This window comes from Poecilia mexicana, unplaced genomic scaffold, assembly GCF_051168715.1.
Source record: "Poecilia mexicana isolate PSO_F unplaced genomic scaffold, ASM5116871v1 scaffold_9, whole genome shotgun sequence".
In the NCBI taxonomy this organism is placed as follows: Eukaryota; Metazoa; Chordata; class Actinopteri; order Cyprinodontiformes; family Poeciliidae; genus Poecilia; species Poecilia mexicana.
In genome coordinates, this window is record NW_028263378.1 from 24,693,670 (window position 1) to 24,712,873 (window position 19,204).

Below are 19,204 nucleotides of genomic sequence, written 5' to 3' on the forward strand. Positions count from 1 at the left end.
TTTGACTGAAGAGATCAACAGAAAAGTTTGAATTGGAACAAAACATGCAAAAAGACGACCAGCACAAATAGACTTTATTTAATTTGCATATACTGTGTGTATCACACTGGTAAGCAAGTAAACAATTATCACTAAATCAAAGTGATAAAGCTTCACATTTAAGCTTTTTGAAACAGATAAAAGGGTTGCATTTTTTTTCTTATTGTAATATTTAGTTCATATCCTAAAATAAAAAGATAGACATAATTTATTAAGCTGTAACCAGCCCCGATTTCGCTCACCTCTCAATAATAAAACCCTCGTGACTAATTTGACTGTTCGTATCTCCTGACTTCCTCTGTTAGGGCAAGTCTTCCCGTGAGTAAAGAAAAAAAAGAGAGAACCTCACAAACCTGATCACATTAATTCTCCACAAACCAGACTGGCTGTTTGTCTACACACTTGGGCTACGACCAGATAAGCTGATTATAACACAAAATATTACATGCTGTCCTATTTGTACTGATCCAGTGTTATCCTGGTGTCCCTGGTAATAAACAATCGCTGACCTATTAAACGTCAAGGTAGACTTAGATGGATAATTATGAGGTACGTTCGGTTTTAATTCCTTGACTGGAATTAACCCCTCAGTGCTCAAGAGTGTTGTTTTTGTTATGGAGTGAAATATGTATTTGCAAGTATTTAATCTGCTATGGAAATGCATGAAACAACCATTGAGACTCACACTGAGACTCACCGTTGGTGGTGATGTGAGATTATTACAGCGTTGATGCAGCAAAACTGATTATTAGTTTTTCCCCGGTTGAAAGCTCAACTGTACAAAACTGACTGGTTTCTACCAATCCGAGCGTCTCGGCGCTCCACGCAGAGATAATTCAGGCTGTTCTGAGCGAAAGGGGGCCGCTACCAGCTGAGGTGGCGGCTCGTCTCCCGCTTTGATCCTGTGCCAATGCCACAGACATATGCTGCTCCATCCTGCAGGGAGGAGCTACACTGGGTGCAGGGAACAGGTCTTCAGTGCCTTTCAATTCATTAAGCATCTCTTAACAGCTGGTGATCATCCAGTTTCCTCTCCTTCACTACATCTAATTAACACATAAATTCTACGTCCTTTTTTTTTTTTTTTTTTTTAATGAGCGCAAACTTCCTTTTCAGAATAACGGTTTGTGAAAGGCAAATATTTATCAAAGACCAGCGCAGAAGCTCGGCGTTTCAAATGATTCAACGGATCCTTGCATTCAGCAAGAGGTGCCGGGCTTTGACATCCTTTCTCAAACCCGTTTTTAACGTCCGCCGAAGGCTGCTGTCAGCCTCAAACCATTAGTGTCCGACTACGGCTCTTTAATGCAAGAGAAAGGAATAAGAATGAGCCCTGGTGTACAGGCCCATTTGAATTGTTAATAACGAGGCATCAGAGCCGGCGTTGTTGGCATCGGTGAAGCCAGACAGAGTCTCATGGCTGCGGGTACGGAGATCCTGTGTCCAGTAATGAGAGACAGGTGGTGCTCAGGAGGAGATAAAGAGTAAGGTTCTCTCACCACGAGAGTCTGGCACGGTCACATGAGAAACAGACGTTTTGCCTTCCAACTAACCATCATGGCCAGTTTGCAAAATCCTCGATTACTGGTCAGCCAAAAGTGGTGAACACAGGACCTGCTGTCTGCAACCTTTCGCTCTAAAGTAATACAGGTTGAAAGGTTTAGTGTGGGTAAAGTTTATGAACAATAAACAGGTAAGAGGGTTGATAAAGAATAATGGCGAAAAGCGCAGAAGTTAAGGTGCTAGAGAATGGTTCCTGTTGTTTACGTGAATGAAGTTCTTTCGTTACTGTTTCATTAGGGGCAGGAAGTCAAGTCAAAGTCAAAGTTTATTTATACAGCATATTTACAACAGCCTCATCTGGCCAAAGTGCTTCACAACAATCACGTCATCACAGATAGATCGATAATAAAACAAAAAAACAAAAATGAAGTTCGATAAAAAAAAATAATAGGACAGTTATAAAATTTGCAGAAAATATCAAAAACTAATTTTATGAATATAAACCAAGACATACTTAATTTCAGCTACAACAATTTACCAAAAAAAAAAAATGAAAAAAAGTCAAATCAGTGAGGTTTATATCCCCCTTCTTGTATTTTAATGTTTTAACTGTAAAAGTGATGAAAGTAAAGGCTCCGTTTCCCCGACTAGTCTTTCTGTGCCTTAGTTTTCCGGCAGAAGGTTTGGCTGTGCTAAAGCTGTGTGGCGTCCTTTAACAACTGGATTAAATGCAAGACCAGCAAAGGATTTGTGCTGGGTGTTTTTGTGTCAATAGAAATTTATCTCCAGCTGTCTGCCTACAGGACAAGAGCTAATTCCTAACATGCTACTTTTCAGAAAAAACGAGGGTTCAAAAGACGCTAAAACGTCGATGCAAGAATTTCACAGTTCCAAATTAGAAAAATAACAGCAGCTAAATGTAAATCTATGTAAAGAGGATAGCATGCGAAAAGACAACTTAAAAAAAGTATAGCAGAACTGTGTCACCCCAAAAAACACTTACATGTCAGAAAACGGTCCATGAGGACACTGGTGTCCTTGTGACAGGTGAAAGGTTAAAACAAAGTAAACACAGAAGTGAGGATGTTATACCTGACTCCTTGATGAGTAGGTGCAAAATGTAAAGGTGAGGATAAGAATGAAGTGACAAGAAAAAACTGAATTTAGCTTCAACCAACTTCTTAACCCGAAGAAGAGACGTATGCGACCATGAAATGGCAACACAACATATATGGAAAAATAAAAGGTGGAATCTAAACTACGTGGATTTGTTTGTGAAACAGGAAAGCCGAGTTGCTCCAACAGGAGGGAGGATGGCAAAAGTGACGAGTGCAAAAAAAAAAAAAAAAAAAATTCTAATAAACTTGTGAATTTGCTAAATGCTGTGATGTCGCGTAATTTCTAGATGACACATCATTGCCTGTTACGTTGCCATCAGTCAGCCACATTCATTAACGAGGTTTTGTTTGAAAAGAAAATAAAACAACTCGCTGTCAGACTCGGTCCGGTGTTAGCATATAAACAAGGGGCTGCGATAGACGGCTGTTCCTTCACAAGACTCAGCTGTCAATATGTTTGCTGGTCCCCATCCAAGGATCAGAGCGGGTCTGTCAGGACTTTGATTTCTTCACTCCAGGAAGAGGATAAACAGCAGAAAAACAACCTAGGAACCAGTCAATCACTCGACTCCATCACCATCAAATCAGAAGCCGCTTGAACTGTTCTGGAAAAACTCTGTGCTTCATTTGTACAAGGGTGAGGAGTTCTGATGCAGAACATAATCTAAGCAGCTATATTCCTGAAAAAATATAAAAATATGTTGGAAAAAAAAAAAAAACATTTAAAAGAATGCAAAGCTGAGTTAATTTTTTTACGGATGATTAAAAGGGACAAATTTAATTAAGTAAATACATGATTAAATTATTAATTAAAAGACCATGAAATAAATAAATGTTTAATTAAAGGCTTGTTATATATTTCATATTTATTAATTTAATAAATATGTCATTTAATTATTAAAACACAAACTTATAATAGCCGTAATAGCTGATGCAGAAAATGTATTAAATATGCTTTTAATTATTTCATGGTTGCTGTTCCTGCAGCATCACATTGAAATAATTTTTTCTGTCAAACTCGCCCAGGGGCGGGGCTAGAGGTGACGTTGTGGGCGGGGCTAGATGTGACGTTGTGGGCGGGGCTAGATGTGACGTTGTGGGCGGGGCTAACAGTAATTTCTTTTACTCTACTAGTTTAGCCTCCATTTTTGAATACATGGCACTACTAGTAATGGAAGATTTTGATGAGGTTTTCTGTGAGCTAGAGATTTTACAATTAGCAAACAACGCTGGAGATGGAGGTCGTCATCCCGACTACATGGCAATTAAATCATGCTAGTGAAGTTCAATAAATTCAGAGTTAGCCAAACCGTCAAATTTGACAGGTGAGTTTGACAGATAAAATTATTTCACACTTTTTAATTATCTGCATCAACTATTATAAGTTTGAATTTTTATGATTAATGACATTTAATAAATTATTACTTTACTTATTTTTAAAGAAGCTAATTTTCAAACTGGACCAGCAAGTGAAATCCCAAGAAACACATTAAAAAATATGACAATTGATAAAAGGTTACCTGTTAAGATACAAGCTGGGAATGTTTTTGTTTTTGCTTGTTTATTTTATTCATTTACAGTTTAAAATGAACATGCCACATGTTTACAGTTTTTAAAGAAAAGCACTAGTTTGAAGAAAAATAATCTCTCTCACTCAGTGTGCCATAAGCAACTAAGCATCAGTCTGCCATTCAAATAAATTCATCTTTAAACACAAAACAAGCAATGTGTGTATGTAAAAATATAGAAAAAATATTAATATGCATTATTGCTACCCAAAGCATTTTTGTCTGAATATTATACACAAACATTTCTCACTGAGAGCACAAAAAATGCCAATACAAAGGCAAGGAACCAACTTTTACTCTGGTTGATTTACATTTACTCCTTTATGTGTTCATGTTTTTGTCTATTTCGACGTATTCGTGACATCAAAGCGTCGAAACAAAATGCCTCTCTTTTTTGCTGTGCTTGCACTAAGGGTGAGCTCTCTCTTGAAAGGAAACAAGCTCCTCTAAAAACATGATTCAAGAGATTTTTTAAGAGGTCTCTGAAATATTGATGACATGCTATTTCTGCCATGCATTTCTATTTTTCATGGACCATGTGTAAAATCATGTGTAATAAAAGTCCTGCTCTCTGCGGTACTCTTCTCCTAAAACAGTGCTCCGCTTTCATTTGGTTTTACTTACTCTTTGCATGTATCATCCTCTGCACTCTCACTACTTTGAAAATAATAAAGTCCTGATGCACAAATATGGTTCCAGGTTAGTGAGAGACACACATTATCAATCAAAATCCTGCATCTAAAATGTCAGACAAGGATCAAAGTCTCGGTCTGAAAGCAAAAAAAAATTTAAAAAAGGCATTAGCTGTCGCCAAGCATCTTCAGGTGATAATCTCTAGTGAACGCTTCGCATATGATAATTTCATGTCATTTTGCAGGCACAGATGAATAATGCTTGTTTACTGTTGCAGTTTTGCCAACTAACACAGACGCTGCGCCGTCTTTGGCTCATTAGGTGACTCACTCTTCTCACTTTTCCCACTTCAAGCAGCCACAACAAGCCCGTCTCTGTGTTCCAGTACCTCTTGATCAGCCTTATTGACATTGACATTCATTCGCCTGGCTACGTTTCTCCTGTGTAGGCCAGCCTGAAGCCAATCAAGGGCAGTGTTTCTCTCTAGTAGAGTCAGTTGTGCAGACACGCGAGGAGCATTTTGCCTCGCTGTCCAATACATCTGACAAATCCAGCACTGCTCAACGTTTCGCAGAAATGGACATTTTTCTTTTCTGCAGAATAAAAGGAAACTGTCATTAAAATGAGGCAAATATTTATTTACTTCAAGAAATGAAATGCTACTCCTTCGAATTCAAAAGTACTCGTATCAATTGAATGGGTCTATATTTGGACACATTACAAGCACGCATTTTAATGAGCTTCACTGCGATTTCTTACAATGGATCATTGACAAGTAGTGCACAATGAGGAGAAAGAAGCAAAATGATTCATGGTCCTGCTTTGTACATCTAGAGATTACAGTTTCTGCCCATTATCTTTGCAAAAAAAAAAAAAAAAAGTTCAAGCTTGATCAGACTCACTAAAACATGTCTGCAAATGAAGTCTTGCCACAAAAGTCTCAATTTGTTGTGGACATGGACTTTAAAGTTTCAATATTCCCATCATATGTATTAAAATGAAAATTCTTAAACATAAACCAATTCTCTGCTGCTCTTCTTGCTTGGCTTGTCGCCTTAGGTGGCCGACCTCCCCGTGGGATCTGCAGTCGTGCCATGACGTTTTCCATTTTCAGATGATGGATTGAACGGTGCTCTATGAGAAGCTCAAAGCTTAGGATATCGCTTTACGATCAAACGCTAGCTAGCTACAAATCCACAGCTTCATTCTTGACTTTATGGGCATGGATGGAAAATTAGGTAAACCAATGAGGATGCAAACATCATCTTTGTTATCACTGTAAATGAGACAGGAATGAGACGTGCCAATGATTTGCATATCCGATTGCCACCATGTTAGCAGACGCTGAGAATTAAACCTCCAATGGACTCTTTGGTAAACCAGCCTCACCAGCAGAACAGAAGCACAAACAAACAGCACTGCTGAGTGTGTGTACTCAGAGGCCAGAGAGTCTTGTGAAAATATAACCTTCTGCTCAGCTTTACCAAGAGCAACAGCCTACAGTAAGACCACTGACAACGAAGGACAAATCTCTGGTTCTTCTTCCACTGGCCTCCACGCCTTCACACTCAACCAGAGTCAACTTTGCTCTGACCTAGTTACACACCATAAATCCAACAAACTCTCCTACAGAGTTGCTGATGCAATCTAGTCGGGGAAAGACCACAATTATCTTTTAAAATATGCACTAGAAAAAAAAAAGAAGGTCAGGGTGAAACGGAGAATGAGATGGACGCGTTAGATAAAGGTAAGACGAGGAGGAGAGTGGTTGTACGGATTCCCTCATTCATGGCTGGCAGCCCGGCGGCTGATGAACGCGGTTGTATAATGGTTCTCCATGCAATCTCAAGCAAAGCAAACAGGGCTTCAGCACAAAGAGACCACTCAAGCCCTCTGGGTAGAGGGAGTTATTTAAATGAAAACACACACGCAGAGAAAATGAGACGGCCATGTTTTGAAACAGACCACAAAAAACAGCAATTTCTAAAATAGAAAATAAAAAAAAACACACACACACAGAGTGGTACCTAAATCTAAACCAGCCTAGAGACCCAGCTTGTTTTTTTTGTTTTTTGTTTTGCTTTTAACCACAACCAGACCTCACAGCTGTAAGGCACATGAGTGAAAGTGAGAGACAGGAGTGACCTACTGCACGGTTAGAATCTGAAACCGTTCAATGACCGTGATCCCACTCGACATCCAACTAACCAGACCATGCAGCCTCATTAGCATGCAATAAAACGAACAAATAAAACGATTGAGGAGCTCGGACGGCCCCCGTTATGTAATTGTCAGCCTGTGGGGCGGTGTTCTGGGAAATGGCGGCAGACGGGCCCGTTGTGTGTTTCGGCTGCACATATACAACAATTAATCACGCTCCGTCTCCTTGGTCTTTTTCTGTTTCCAGAGAGCCAGAAGCCCAAAGCCAGCTGACCTCAGGCGGTGCAAGCACGTGCAGGGCTGGACCTCAGCATCACTAAAAATGTCGCACAGTATTAACTCACACGCTGGAGAGCAGCCTAAGGTGAGAAGATCAGGGGGGGAAAACCTATAAATGGCAGCGTTTTCACTCACCTCTTTACAGAAGCAGCGTTTCCTAAAACGCTCAGTGCACCCGGCTCCTGCTGCTAAAATAACGCTAGCGTTAGTTTTTACTTTTCCTTTTCGAGGTAAGTGGAAAAGCATTAATGAAACTGAACCAAATTACTTGCACTTATAAAATACAAAATTCACTCGAGTTTAGCAGCTCAACTGACTTCCCTCCCCGTGGGGAAACCACAGGGTTCACTGATGAGCGATAGCTGGCTCCCTAAACGTGCAAAACAGGTGGATCTGGACACATGCACAGAAGAACTGGTGCTCTGCATGCTAGAGCCACATGAAAGTGGCATCCCTCTTTTCTCTTCCTTCTCATCTCTCTCTCTCTCCCACCGTGTGTTGAGAGCATGAGAGAGGATTTCTGCAGGGCGTGTTGGAGTGTGAGTCATCGTCAGCGCACAGAGAGCAAGACGAGTGAGGGAATCTTTAAGTCAAAGGCGGCGCTTATGGCAGTGATGTGGGAAGGAGACATAAAAATGCCCTTTCCTTAACCAGGGTTAAAATCCTCCACAAATGTCAAACAATGTGAAAGGACGCAAACGACGGCATATTCATCCCGTTATAGGAGGACCGTGCTATCTCTCTTAGCAGCACAGAAGCTCCAAATTAGCCACCCACAAGGAGGCTGTGAAAAGTCTCATGCAATTGTCTGATCAAAGGAAGTAACGGATAAATGTAATGTCTAATTCCTTCAGCCATCCATCCACAGTTCATTGTGCTTTCACCCTGAAGAAAAAAAAAATCCAATCACAGGAAAAAAATAAATGAAGAACAGTAAGACACTGGGAGCCTGCTGTTACGTTAGTTACATTTTTTTTGTTATTTGAGCTGTGAAATCCATCCAACAATCATCCAGCTTATGTTCAATCAAAATCAGCGTTTCACTGTAACTTCCTCTCCGTGTCCTGAATATATATCAGTGGGCGGCAATTCGTTTTCCCGAGGGGCCACATGAGTAACTAAGATTGTGGTCGATGGCTGGATCATTGGCTGAATTAAAATGAACAAAAAATACTTTTAATGAAAACCTCTATATTGGATTCATGTTAAAATGGCTGCAGCGAGCAGTACGTATTGCAACAGAATCATTAAATACCGCATGTCAGACTCTAAAATGAAACTGAACTTTATACTGGCTAACTATTATTATCATGTAAAATAATTCCCCCCAAAATTTAAATGAGTAATTGCTTATTTTCCCTCCTACAATTAGTCTGATAACATGTTATACATAATGTTAACGATGTATTAACTTATTTTATGTCTGTTATTTGATGGGTGTTCATTAGTGTTTTTACTCTTTGTTTTTTTTTGTTTTGTTTTTTTTTTACTTAATTTTTCTATTTGAATTCCTATTAGCTCCTGGGTGGTGGCATCCATTATTACTGCGGGTTACACCTTTGGGGTCATGCAGAAGGCTGATTCCCGTCGCATCATTTGAATCGCATGAAGGGCCACACACACACAAACACACACACACAAAAAATCAGATTTCAGCAAAAACTAAGAAATGAGCATCGAGACCTCGTTCTGCGCTGTGCTTAATGTTCTCTGTACGTCGTGGTTCCACACAAAAAAGCAAATAAACAAAAAAAAATTTCCCATTTTTGTTCTCCACAAATAGATTAGTTTCACCTTTGACTTTAGTAAATATCAGGAAATTGTGTTGTGATAATATTGCCTTCAAAACTCTCTGTGACCGTGGACACAGAGAGTGGACACTCTCGTCTGTGTCAGGTGTGGGTATGATTTTCTTATTCGTGTGGAAAGTGTTTATTCATGAAACATCAAAATACCAACAAAAATGTCTTGCATTTCAAGCTGTCTTCCACAAAATGCAGACATGGATTTTGCAATAAGTTGCCTTTAGACTTCTACATAAAGTTATAAGTTCTATATTTAGTATTGGTCTCAATTTTTAGCTTGAGTTGATAATGTCTTACATTCTAGGGTGCCAACAGAAAAAAAAAAACTCTATAGGCAAGAGTTGTTGCTTTTGAAATAATTATACAAAAGCACAATCTGAGTTTCACACAAAATTTAAATATTTCATTTACATATATCCCAGACATATTTACAGAGCTGAAAGCAGCTGTTAAACAACAATTTCAGCATAGAGTAGACTTCATTGCTCTTTTTGTCAGGCAAAAAGAGCAATGAAGATGTGGGAGAATTGAAGTCACTAAACATCTTTGAAACATTCAATAATAACACTCAAATGTTTTCTCAATACTGTGCAGAAACGTGCAAATCTACACAAAACATTTTCATATTAGACGGGCTATAAAAGGAGAAACTGGATATGCGGAATTCATTTTGTGTTGGAACATTATGACAAAAAGTCATTAATTATGAAGAACTAAAAAATGCTAATTGCTGGCATTATTAATACAAAAGAATCATCCGAAACCGTCTGGCATAAATTTCATTGCCTTTCTCTGACATCTGCCACTATTAACGTCTCTTTCGTAGAAAAGTCTGAATCAGGATTATTCCAGAATGGGTAAGAAAACTCCCGACTGCTTGCACTACAAGGAGGCATAGCTATCCATCTCTGCTGTTAGGTCTGTTAAACATGAAGGAAACTTTGTGCTACTTTTTGCCTTAAACAAATAACTTTATTACCAAATCAAAACTTTGAATGTGTCAGTAAAGTAGCACAGCCCAAACTTAAATACGTCAGCGAATCATTTCTCTAAATTGTCTCTCTAGCATGGCCTTACCTTCTCCCACACAGAGTATGTGCAAGCTTTAAAGACTAGTTCCCTCATATCCAGCTCGCATTCGGGCAGCCAGTGACAGATTTCCACATCTATGCCTGCGCCTTGAAGCTCGACGAACTAGTCTTCACTGAGTTCTGAAACTGCAGCAAAAGACTGCAACGTGATCCTGAACGTCAGCTGAAGGCTTCGCCGTCATCCAATCCTTCGTATTAAGTTACAGAGTGTGGATGGGTAGCTGCAGCTAACCAGTGGCACAGCATCGCAAACAACACCGACTGAATTATTCCACACATTCAGTAAACTCCACAAATAAGTATGAGACTCGTAACAATTCAAGAAAAAGTCAAAACAAAGGTTTCAAGGTTTCTTAACATTATTTAATGAATCTAGTTCCAGATCAATGCATGTTAGCTAATCAGCATCATTGTTACTCTGGGATTTTGTCAGCCGTATCACCAATGAGTGGGTGTGGCCATTTTTTTTCAATTGCAATATATTTTCATATTTTCATGTTAGCAAAGCTGTATGTGTCATAAGGTGTGGTTGGTAGTGGTGAGGAGAGGACGCAGAGACCCAGGTATGGAGATAATGATGGTTTTAATAATGATGTTGCTCAAAAACAGTCCAAGGCAGGCAGCACGGCAGGAACAAGCACGCAGCTAATAGCCGGTAGCAACTGACTAACAGGACTATACGGGAGCTAGCACTAACCAGGACTTATCAGTTCTACTGGCAAGAGCGGACAACGTTCGACAAAACGGTTGACAAACGACGACTACGACGAGGATCCGACAAGGAACACAGACAACAGATGGGTTTAAATACACACTGGGTAATTAAGGGAATGAGACACACCTGGGGAACAATCAACGGGGAGGACGCAGAGACAGACTCACAGGACTACACAGAAACTCAAAAATAAACACACAGAAACACGGAACATGACAGTACCCCCTCCTCAAGGGGCGGCTACCAGACGCCCAAACAGAAAAGTCCAAATAAACACAAAACAACCCAACAGGGTGGGTGGAGGGGCGACGGAAGGAGGGCAAGAGTCCATAGGAAAACAGTCCAACAAAAAACTACCCAACAGGGTGGGCGGAGAAGGCAACGACTGCAGGAGGGCTAGAGTCCAGAAAAACAGTCCAAAACAAAGAAAACAACCCACCAGGGTGGGCGGGGAGGCGGGTCCGGCGGGCGTCGCCGGCGCAGGAACCGGAGTCCCGGAGGCGGGTCCGGCGGGCGTCGCCGGCGCAGGAACCGGAGTCCCGGAGGCGGGTCCGGCGGTCTCTTCCGCCGGCGTAGGAAGCAGAGACGTGGAGGCGGGTCCGGCGGTCTCTTCCGCCGGCGTAGGAAGCAGAGACGTGGAGGCGGGTCCGGCGGTCTCTTCCGCCGGCGCAGGAAGCAGAGACGTGGAGGCGGGTCCGGCGGTCTCTTCCGCCAGCGCAGGAAGCAGAGACGAGGAGGCGGGTGCGGTGGTTCCCGCCACCGCAGCAGGAGGCCCTCGGACCCGTGGGGCCGGCTGGAGGCCCTAGAAGGCCGGCAGAGGGGCCAGCCGGCAGGAGGCTCGGACGGGGCTGGCTCTGGGAGCTCGGGGGGCTGCGCACATGCAGCAGACTCTGGAAACTCGGGGGGCTGCGCACATGCAGCAGACTCTGGAAACTCGGGGGGCTGCGCACATGCAGCAGACTCTGGAAACTCGGGGGGCTGCGCACATGCAGCAGACTCTGGAAACTCGGGGGGCTGCGCACATGCAGCAGACTCTGGAAACTCGGGGGGAGCAGACTCTGGAAACTCGGGGGGAGCAGACTCTGGAAACTCGGGGGGAGCAGACTCTGGAAACTCGGGGGGAGCAGACTCTGGAAACTCGGGGGGAGCAGACTCTGGAAACTCGGGGGGAGCAGACTCTGGAAACTCGGGGGGAGCAGACTCTGGAAACTCGGGGGGAGCAGACTCTGGAAACTCGGGCTCGTCCGCAAACTCGGGGGGCGGAGCCACAGGGAACTCAGGAAGCTCGGGGGACTCTTGGAGCTGGGGAGACTGACGCCGCCTCGGCGCGGGGACCGGAGGCGGGGGCCGCCTCGGCGCGGGGACCGGAGGCGGGGGAGACTGACGCCCAGGGGCCGGGATCTCCGGCGGCGTTTGGCGGACGGAGGCGGCTGGAGACGGGCGGACGGAGGTGGCTGGAGCGGAAGCTGGGACTGGCGGAGGTCTGACAGGTGTGGTGAATACTTTCTTTTGAATGAGGAATTCTTCATGCATTTCCTGAATTAAGTCCCGCATGAACGGATCAGCGTGAAACATACTTGACAGATGCTGGAAATCCTCCTCATATTCTATGTTATAAATGTCCACGGATTTGAGGAATGGATAAACGGGTGGAGCTGGGTCCATGTTGGCGTTCCTCACCGGGCTGGTCGGATCCTTCTGTCATAAGGTGTGGTTGGTAGTGGTGAGGAGAGGACGCAGAGACCCAGGTATGGAGATAATGATGGTTTTAATAATGATGTTGCTCAAAAACAGTCCAAGGCAGGCAGCACGGCAGGAACAAGCACGCAGCTAATAGCCGGTAGCAACTGACTAACAGGACTATACGGGAGCTAGCACTAACCAGGACTTATCAGTTCTACTGGCAAGAGCGGACAACGTTCGACAAAACGGTTGACAAACGACGACTACGACGAGGATCCGACAAGGAACACAGACAACAGATGGGTTTAAATACACACTGGGTAATTAAGGGAATGAGACACACCTGGGGAACAATCAACGGGGAGGACGCAGAGACAGACTCACAGGACTACACAGAAACTCAAAAATAAACACACAGAAACACGGAACATGACAGTATGTTGCATATTTGATCTAAGGAATGTGGATTTCCCTTAATAATCTTATGGGGTTTTTTCCCCCAACGATTACAACGCAGTTCACAGTGAGAGACTTCAGTAGCTCCCTGTCCGTCACTTTGATGTGATCCGTTTTCAACTCTGCTCAGATACTGAGAGAGACCTGAGCAAACAGCTAGTGTGAAACTTATCCTTTGCAACGTTTCATTGCTGATAGGAAAACTTAAAAAATCTGCAAAATAGAGAAGGGTTAGTTTGAATTTTTCTGAAGGAATACAGTGTCGTTATCATTAGTTGTTCTTTTATCTGAAGTAAGAAGCAGTGGGTTTGTTAGAAATAAGTCCTGAAAGCACTAAATGACTAACAGCTAGTCACATAGACCCCAATCTTAGCTAATTTTAGCTAATTAAGGCAATCGGTAAATGATTTACATCCATAGGATACAAGAGCATTTTAGCTGACATTACTCAACGTTTTGGTACTAAAGTTATGTAGAGTGAAGCTGCACAAAGCATTAGTCGTCTTTGACTGGAACTGATCAGTTGTTCCAAGTATGCAAAGGGTGCAGCAAAATTTGGACTGTGTAACAGGCTTTTGCACAGCATTTCGAATGCTATACCTGTGTTTTTCTCGTCACGATCAGATCATTTGGACTGATCACTTAAATACAAGGTTGTATCCTATCAATATGCACATTTCAGTTCAAGTTACAGAATGGAAACTATTACTAATAATAACATTACAGAACATCACTTCAGAAAACACCTAAACTCTAGCAACTAAAAGGACAAGTGAACAAACCAAAACAGAGATTGAAGGTTGATCTAAGGAATCTGCACGAATCCCCCTGACAGCCACTTTTTTCACATTTCATTGAAGAAAAAGTAATGCAACTTTGAGTCATCTCCACTTAGACTGTCAGAACCACTTGCCCCCTAACACTTATCATGAAGAACCTCCTAAGAACAAAACTTCAAAAACGGTTTCAAAATGTAGCGAGCGGCGTGAGTTTCAACAACAAGCTTACGGAACAAAAATGCTGGAAACCTGAGCAAAATGCTCTGATGAACAAGAAATTGTCAGCTCCAACAGGAGTGAAATTTGAGAAAACAGCAGAGGGCTTTGCAGCAAACAATAACGAAGCTCATAACATGTCTGCTTATCAGCTCGAGCCTCTCTCTGTCTAGGAGAAATGCTGGGGGCTCTCAGCGGCCTTTAATTTCACCCCGACACCACTCTAATTAACGGGTGCTTGACTCTGGTCAATTAGCAACCTCCAAATACTTTATATCCAAAAAAAAAAAAAAAAAAAAAAGAACAGACATGTTTTTGTAAATAATGAAAACCGTCCAATTAGTTAAAGGGTCGTTTTTCTATTCTTTGGCAAATAGAGCCAAAATATCTAATGTGTCATTTTTATTTATTTTTTGCAGATTTTTCTTATTCTGTGTTGGTATATAATCTCTTCCTCAAATCTTTTTCAAAGATTTGAAGTTTGCGGAAATCTCCACACCTGACTGAGTTTAGGATGTAAGGCGTCTAACAGCCACGAAGCCAAAGCGTCAACGTATTGATCCCTGACCTACTTTGTTATTTCTTTAACATCTCGCTGTAAAGTGAATTGTTCATCGCCAAACTTCTCCTGAATCACTGGCCAGATCTGATCAATCACGCATGATGCCATAGCTGAGCAAGCTCTGCACTGGAGGTAGTTTCTCCTTTTAAGGAGACTCCCGGTGGACGCTCTTAGACATAAAAGCTTTCTTCACAGCACCTGAACACCTCTCTCTCTCTCTCTCTGAAGTTCTTCATGATTCAATAAATAGTTGATTAGAGTGCATTCATATAAGAAGTATTAATATCCTTGCCTGTGATGCCTTTTTCAGGCAAAGCAGTAAGGCCAGCACACAGTTACAAGGAGGTAACCATGGCTAAGAGATTCATTTAAAACATCTCCTTCTCAAAGTAAACCATTGAAAGACAGGTCAACAGATAAGCTTGAACTAAAAGAGCAACATCGACCAAAATATCATAAAATACCTTTTTACAAAGCATGAATAGCACTTTGAGACAAAAAGGCAGGTTTTAACTTCATGTAGGTATGAGCTAGCTACTCCGTGAAGCGCCTCCTTTACCAGATATTAAAGCTTAGCGATATAAATAACAGGCATTGTAATTAGCCACCATGTAATGAGAGTGACCCTATTAAAGCTGACGGGTCACAAGCCGATTTAGGTTACCAAATCACATGCGCTATGAATTGTACTTTTACATCGCATACAAATCCTTGTTTCTATTCTCACTCGTTTCCCTCTGCTGGCTCTCGAGACAAACTCATCCTCCTCCCTCCAGAGGAGCAAAAGTATCAATATTTATGCACTGACTGTGTCCATAAATACCAACGGCCAATCCAGAAATCAATGCACGCCTGTTACATATTTTCATCTCCCCATGAAGGTCACATTACTCAAACAATGCCTGAGAGGCCGAAGCGTGCACGCTACGGCAGCCAGAGGCGTTCACGTGCACTCTGCCTTGACCCAGACCTGACGACTGACGTCACCGAAACACACGCTGCGTGTGGAAACAGAGAGGAATCGTCAACTATAAACTAATTCATTAAATAAAAACATTATGTGGCAGATGCTGCATCTGAAGGGAAGATTTGCTTTCAGGATTTAGACTTGTGTAACTTATGTACATTAGAGATGAGGAAGAGGAGAAGAGGAGCGATCATTAAAGCACTGTTAGGTTCCAGAAGTGCGACTTAAATGTCTTATGTCGTACTTTTATTTTATTGCTAAGCCACAGGGATGACTCAAACAACTTCTCTGCAGAAAGCTGTAAACTTCGGCATATCACTCCGATCTACATGGAGGCAAAAAAGAAAAATGATTGATGGACTGCCAAAATAATTCCTGCCATCTTATGAATTTGTCACTTTGCTAACAGAGTCTATGAAAGTTAGATGAACATTTTACAATCTTGTTAAAACTGGTTACATTATTAAAAGGCCACATTCATCCTGTGAGGCGAAAAAGAGAGCCGGTAGCAGATTGAAAATTTAATAAGCTCCATGCAGGTCCTGGAGATTGAGGAACTTGGCAGTGACTTAGTTTTGATAGACTAAATATTGGCACAAGATGATTTAGCTCCATTGTGTCATGCATGAGCTCAGGCAGGTCACAAAAACAGGGCGATTGTGCAAACATGTGATAAATCCATATAAAGGACTTCCTCCAGCTTTTAATCAGAGGTAAGAAGCAAATGTTTTCAAAGTTGTAGCTAGTTCAGCTCGAGAACATTCTATGATTTCAACCTTCAATGCACAATATTTGATGGTGTGTCACAATATGCACGCTTTCCAGCATTAAAACCTCTGGCTTTGCCTTGGGATGCCACGGCGCTGTTGAATGATTATAAAGTATAATGTGACGCTTACATATGTGCAGAGAAAACAAAACAAATGCTGACTGTTTTTACTGTTAGGTAAATATGAGCTACAGGTGGCTAATCACCAAGTTGTTTTCCAGCAAAAAAAAAAAAAAAAAAGACACAGCGTAGATTGTGATGCAGTTATGTGATGCAGTGTGGAACCATTACGCCAGGCTGTTGGCATGAAGCAGCGATGAAGCACTTCTAGGTTTCATTAAAAAAATGACTGGCAAACTATCACTGAGAAAACTTTTAGGTGTTATGTAAACATGCAGGGTTTCCCAGAGTGTTTTATAAGCCTGACGGGCCACCAGGCTTTACTTGCTGGTTTATTTAAGTCTTTTTAAAATGTTTGCATTTTTAAGACTTCATAGCTGGTGTTCAGGTATTAATCTTCCAAACTTTCAATAACACATGATTATCGGGTGGTATTTTCAAATTTTCTCTCAACGTTAAACATTTTTTAACTCAAAAGCACGACGGGCCGCTGGATGAATGACTGACCTACCGACCAACCACTGGGTTTAGCAAGTTTTCTGGGGGAAACCTTTAGGGCTGAAACGATTCCTCGAATGATTCGAGTACCTCGATTACTAAAATTCCTCGAGGAAAATTTACCTGCCTCGAAGCTTCGTTAATTTATGTTTTATTAGTTAGCGCACCGTGTTCCGGCCGGGACTTCATTTGCGTTGCGCGGAGCTCTCACTTCCGCCTCTGAGTTGTTGACAAAAGCTAAGTCTCAGCGGCATAAAGTCCAATCTTCAAGATTGGCCCGTGGGGATTTTATTGATTGATGATAATGCCCGACTTTTTATCGTTTTTGGGGAACCAATAAGCATCCTTAAAATGACTGGGGGAATGCCTTGAGTACGGCAGCATTTCTCCTCCGGGGCTGCTGGTTGAAAGCGAACGGCAGGAAGAGCGCTGAGGTGAGCGGATAGCCTGAACAGGGCGGGCGGCTGAGTAGCTGATGCTTACCGTGTAAATGTAGCTTTACCGACGAACCGCACAATAAATTTCATATCCCGGTCTGAAGAAACGGGTGGCGGAGCGCATCGTACATGGCTGGTAGATGAGTTTCTGAGTGTGACCAGTGAAGGTGTCGTAAATATCCCGTATTGCTTCCCCCCGTGTTCGTCCCCCGGTCTAACGGTTCGTCAGTCCGCTGGTCTATTTCCTCCCCTCCACCCCATGTTCGTTCATTCGCCCTCTCCTCCCACTCCAGGCGGCATTTCCCGTATTTTCAAACCCAAAGCGTGACAGGTTAGGTGGCAAGGTGAGTTTAATTAATCTATTAAACTCACTGAAGATGAATACATAAACTAAAAGATGGATTGTAGACATTTTTTATAAGCATATTTGTGAGCCTGCCTCTTTGTTATTAAATTCAATATAATTTCAGATTTTTCTATAACTTTTCTTCTGGTTAACTTAGAAAGTGAGCTATTATTGTTACAGGTTAGTTTTCTAAACTACAAAAAAGCAACTGTTAGGGATGCTCAAATATGAAAAATTGGACTGATATTGATATCTGATAGTAACACCGGTATTATGCCAGATTTACCAATATTTCATTTTATAATTTTTTTTATCCGATTACTCGATTAATCGTAAGAATAATCGATACATTACTCGATTACTACAATATTCGTTTACAACAGCCCTAGAAACCTTGAACATGCGAATATGGAATTATGAGAAAAATAATGTGCTATAAACAGGATTCAGTTCTTATTTTTCATCTCCATGATCTCGAAGCAATGTGTTGACCAATGTTAATGTTTCATACAACCACCTTATTTTGAGTACTGTCAATGTAGTCGTGAACATGCGCATCATTTCTATAAAAACGTACACTGAAGCGTGACAAAAATATGTCTAAACTGAGGAAAACCCAACACTCTGCTTATTTAAGTGACGGTTCCTGTTCCTCGTCACACCAATACAGACACCCTTGATCTCAGTTACTTGGATTTTCTCAAACGTCCCAAAATCCTCAGAACCTGATATTATCCTCTGAAGATTTTTGTGTCATCCTGACAATGGAGGCTTCGGGATAAATAGTCATACTCTGCTGCCAAGGAGAATCCTGGATAACTCACGTGCATCAATAAAACAAAGAGAACTAATCAGTCCATTAGAGAAGAAAAAAGGAGCTGTTGAGTGAATGGTGCGTAGCAAGGGAAGAATGTGGTCCTGGGTCAGCCAGCAGCATCTGAGCGTTAATAAGGGGAGTAATTGAATTAGAGGATCAGTGAAGGCCCGTAGTGTGGGCGCCACGCAGCTCTAATTTCATTACAAGTGATGTAAACATGAGGTTTGCCCCCAGCGCTTAAAGCCTCCAATATTGATACATGCACAAAAACACAAACACTCACCTACCATCCACGCTCATTGGCAAAGGTACGTTTATGTTCCCCTTCCAACGTGAAGAGCTACAATGTAATGGTTTAGGACCAAACCATATTCATGTATGTATTTAAAGTTTAGGCAGAAATCCAATTCAGAATTAGTTAACAACACCTAAAAGCTGCTGCTCACAAAGACACTTTATTCAGTCTGACTAATTTTGAGCTATTTTACATATATAAAAAAACTGCCAAATATTAGTCTCTACATGTGCAAAAGTGGTAGAGATGTACCTCAAAAAATGTTCTACTGGAATTGCAGACAAAGGTGGTTGAATACATATACTGGTAAAAAAAAAAAAAAAAAACGAAGTGCAAAAGCAGACATGA

At 41.8% G+C, this 19,204-nt stretch overlaps 1 protein-coding gene across 1 annotated transcript in view; it reads right to left on the minus strand.

Moving 5' to 3' along the window:
- Nucleotides 1–12,576, minus strand: part of rimbp2b (RIMS binding protein 2b) — a 66,866-nt gene extending 54,290 nt beyond the window's left edge. The window contains exons 1-2 of the mRNA XM_088008460.1: nt 12,489–12,576; nt 12,297–12,394 (exon numbers count right to left, since the gene is read on the minus strand). Of these exons, the coding sequence (XP_087864586.1) occupies nt 12,297–12,394; nt 12,489–12,576 (186 nt within the window). The remainder of the gene's footprint in view (nt 1–12,296; nt 12,395–12,488) is intronic.
- Between the last annotated feature and the right edge of the window lie 6,628 nt (nt 12,577–19,204).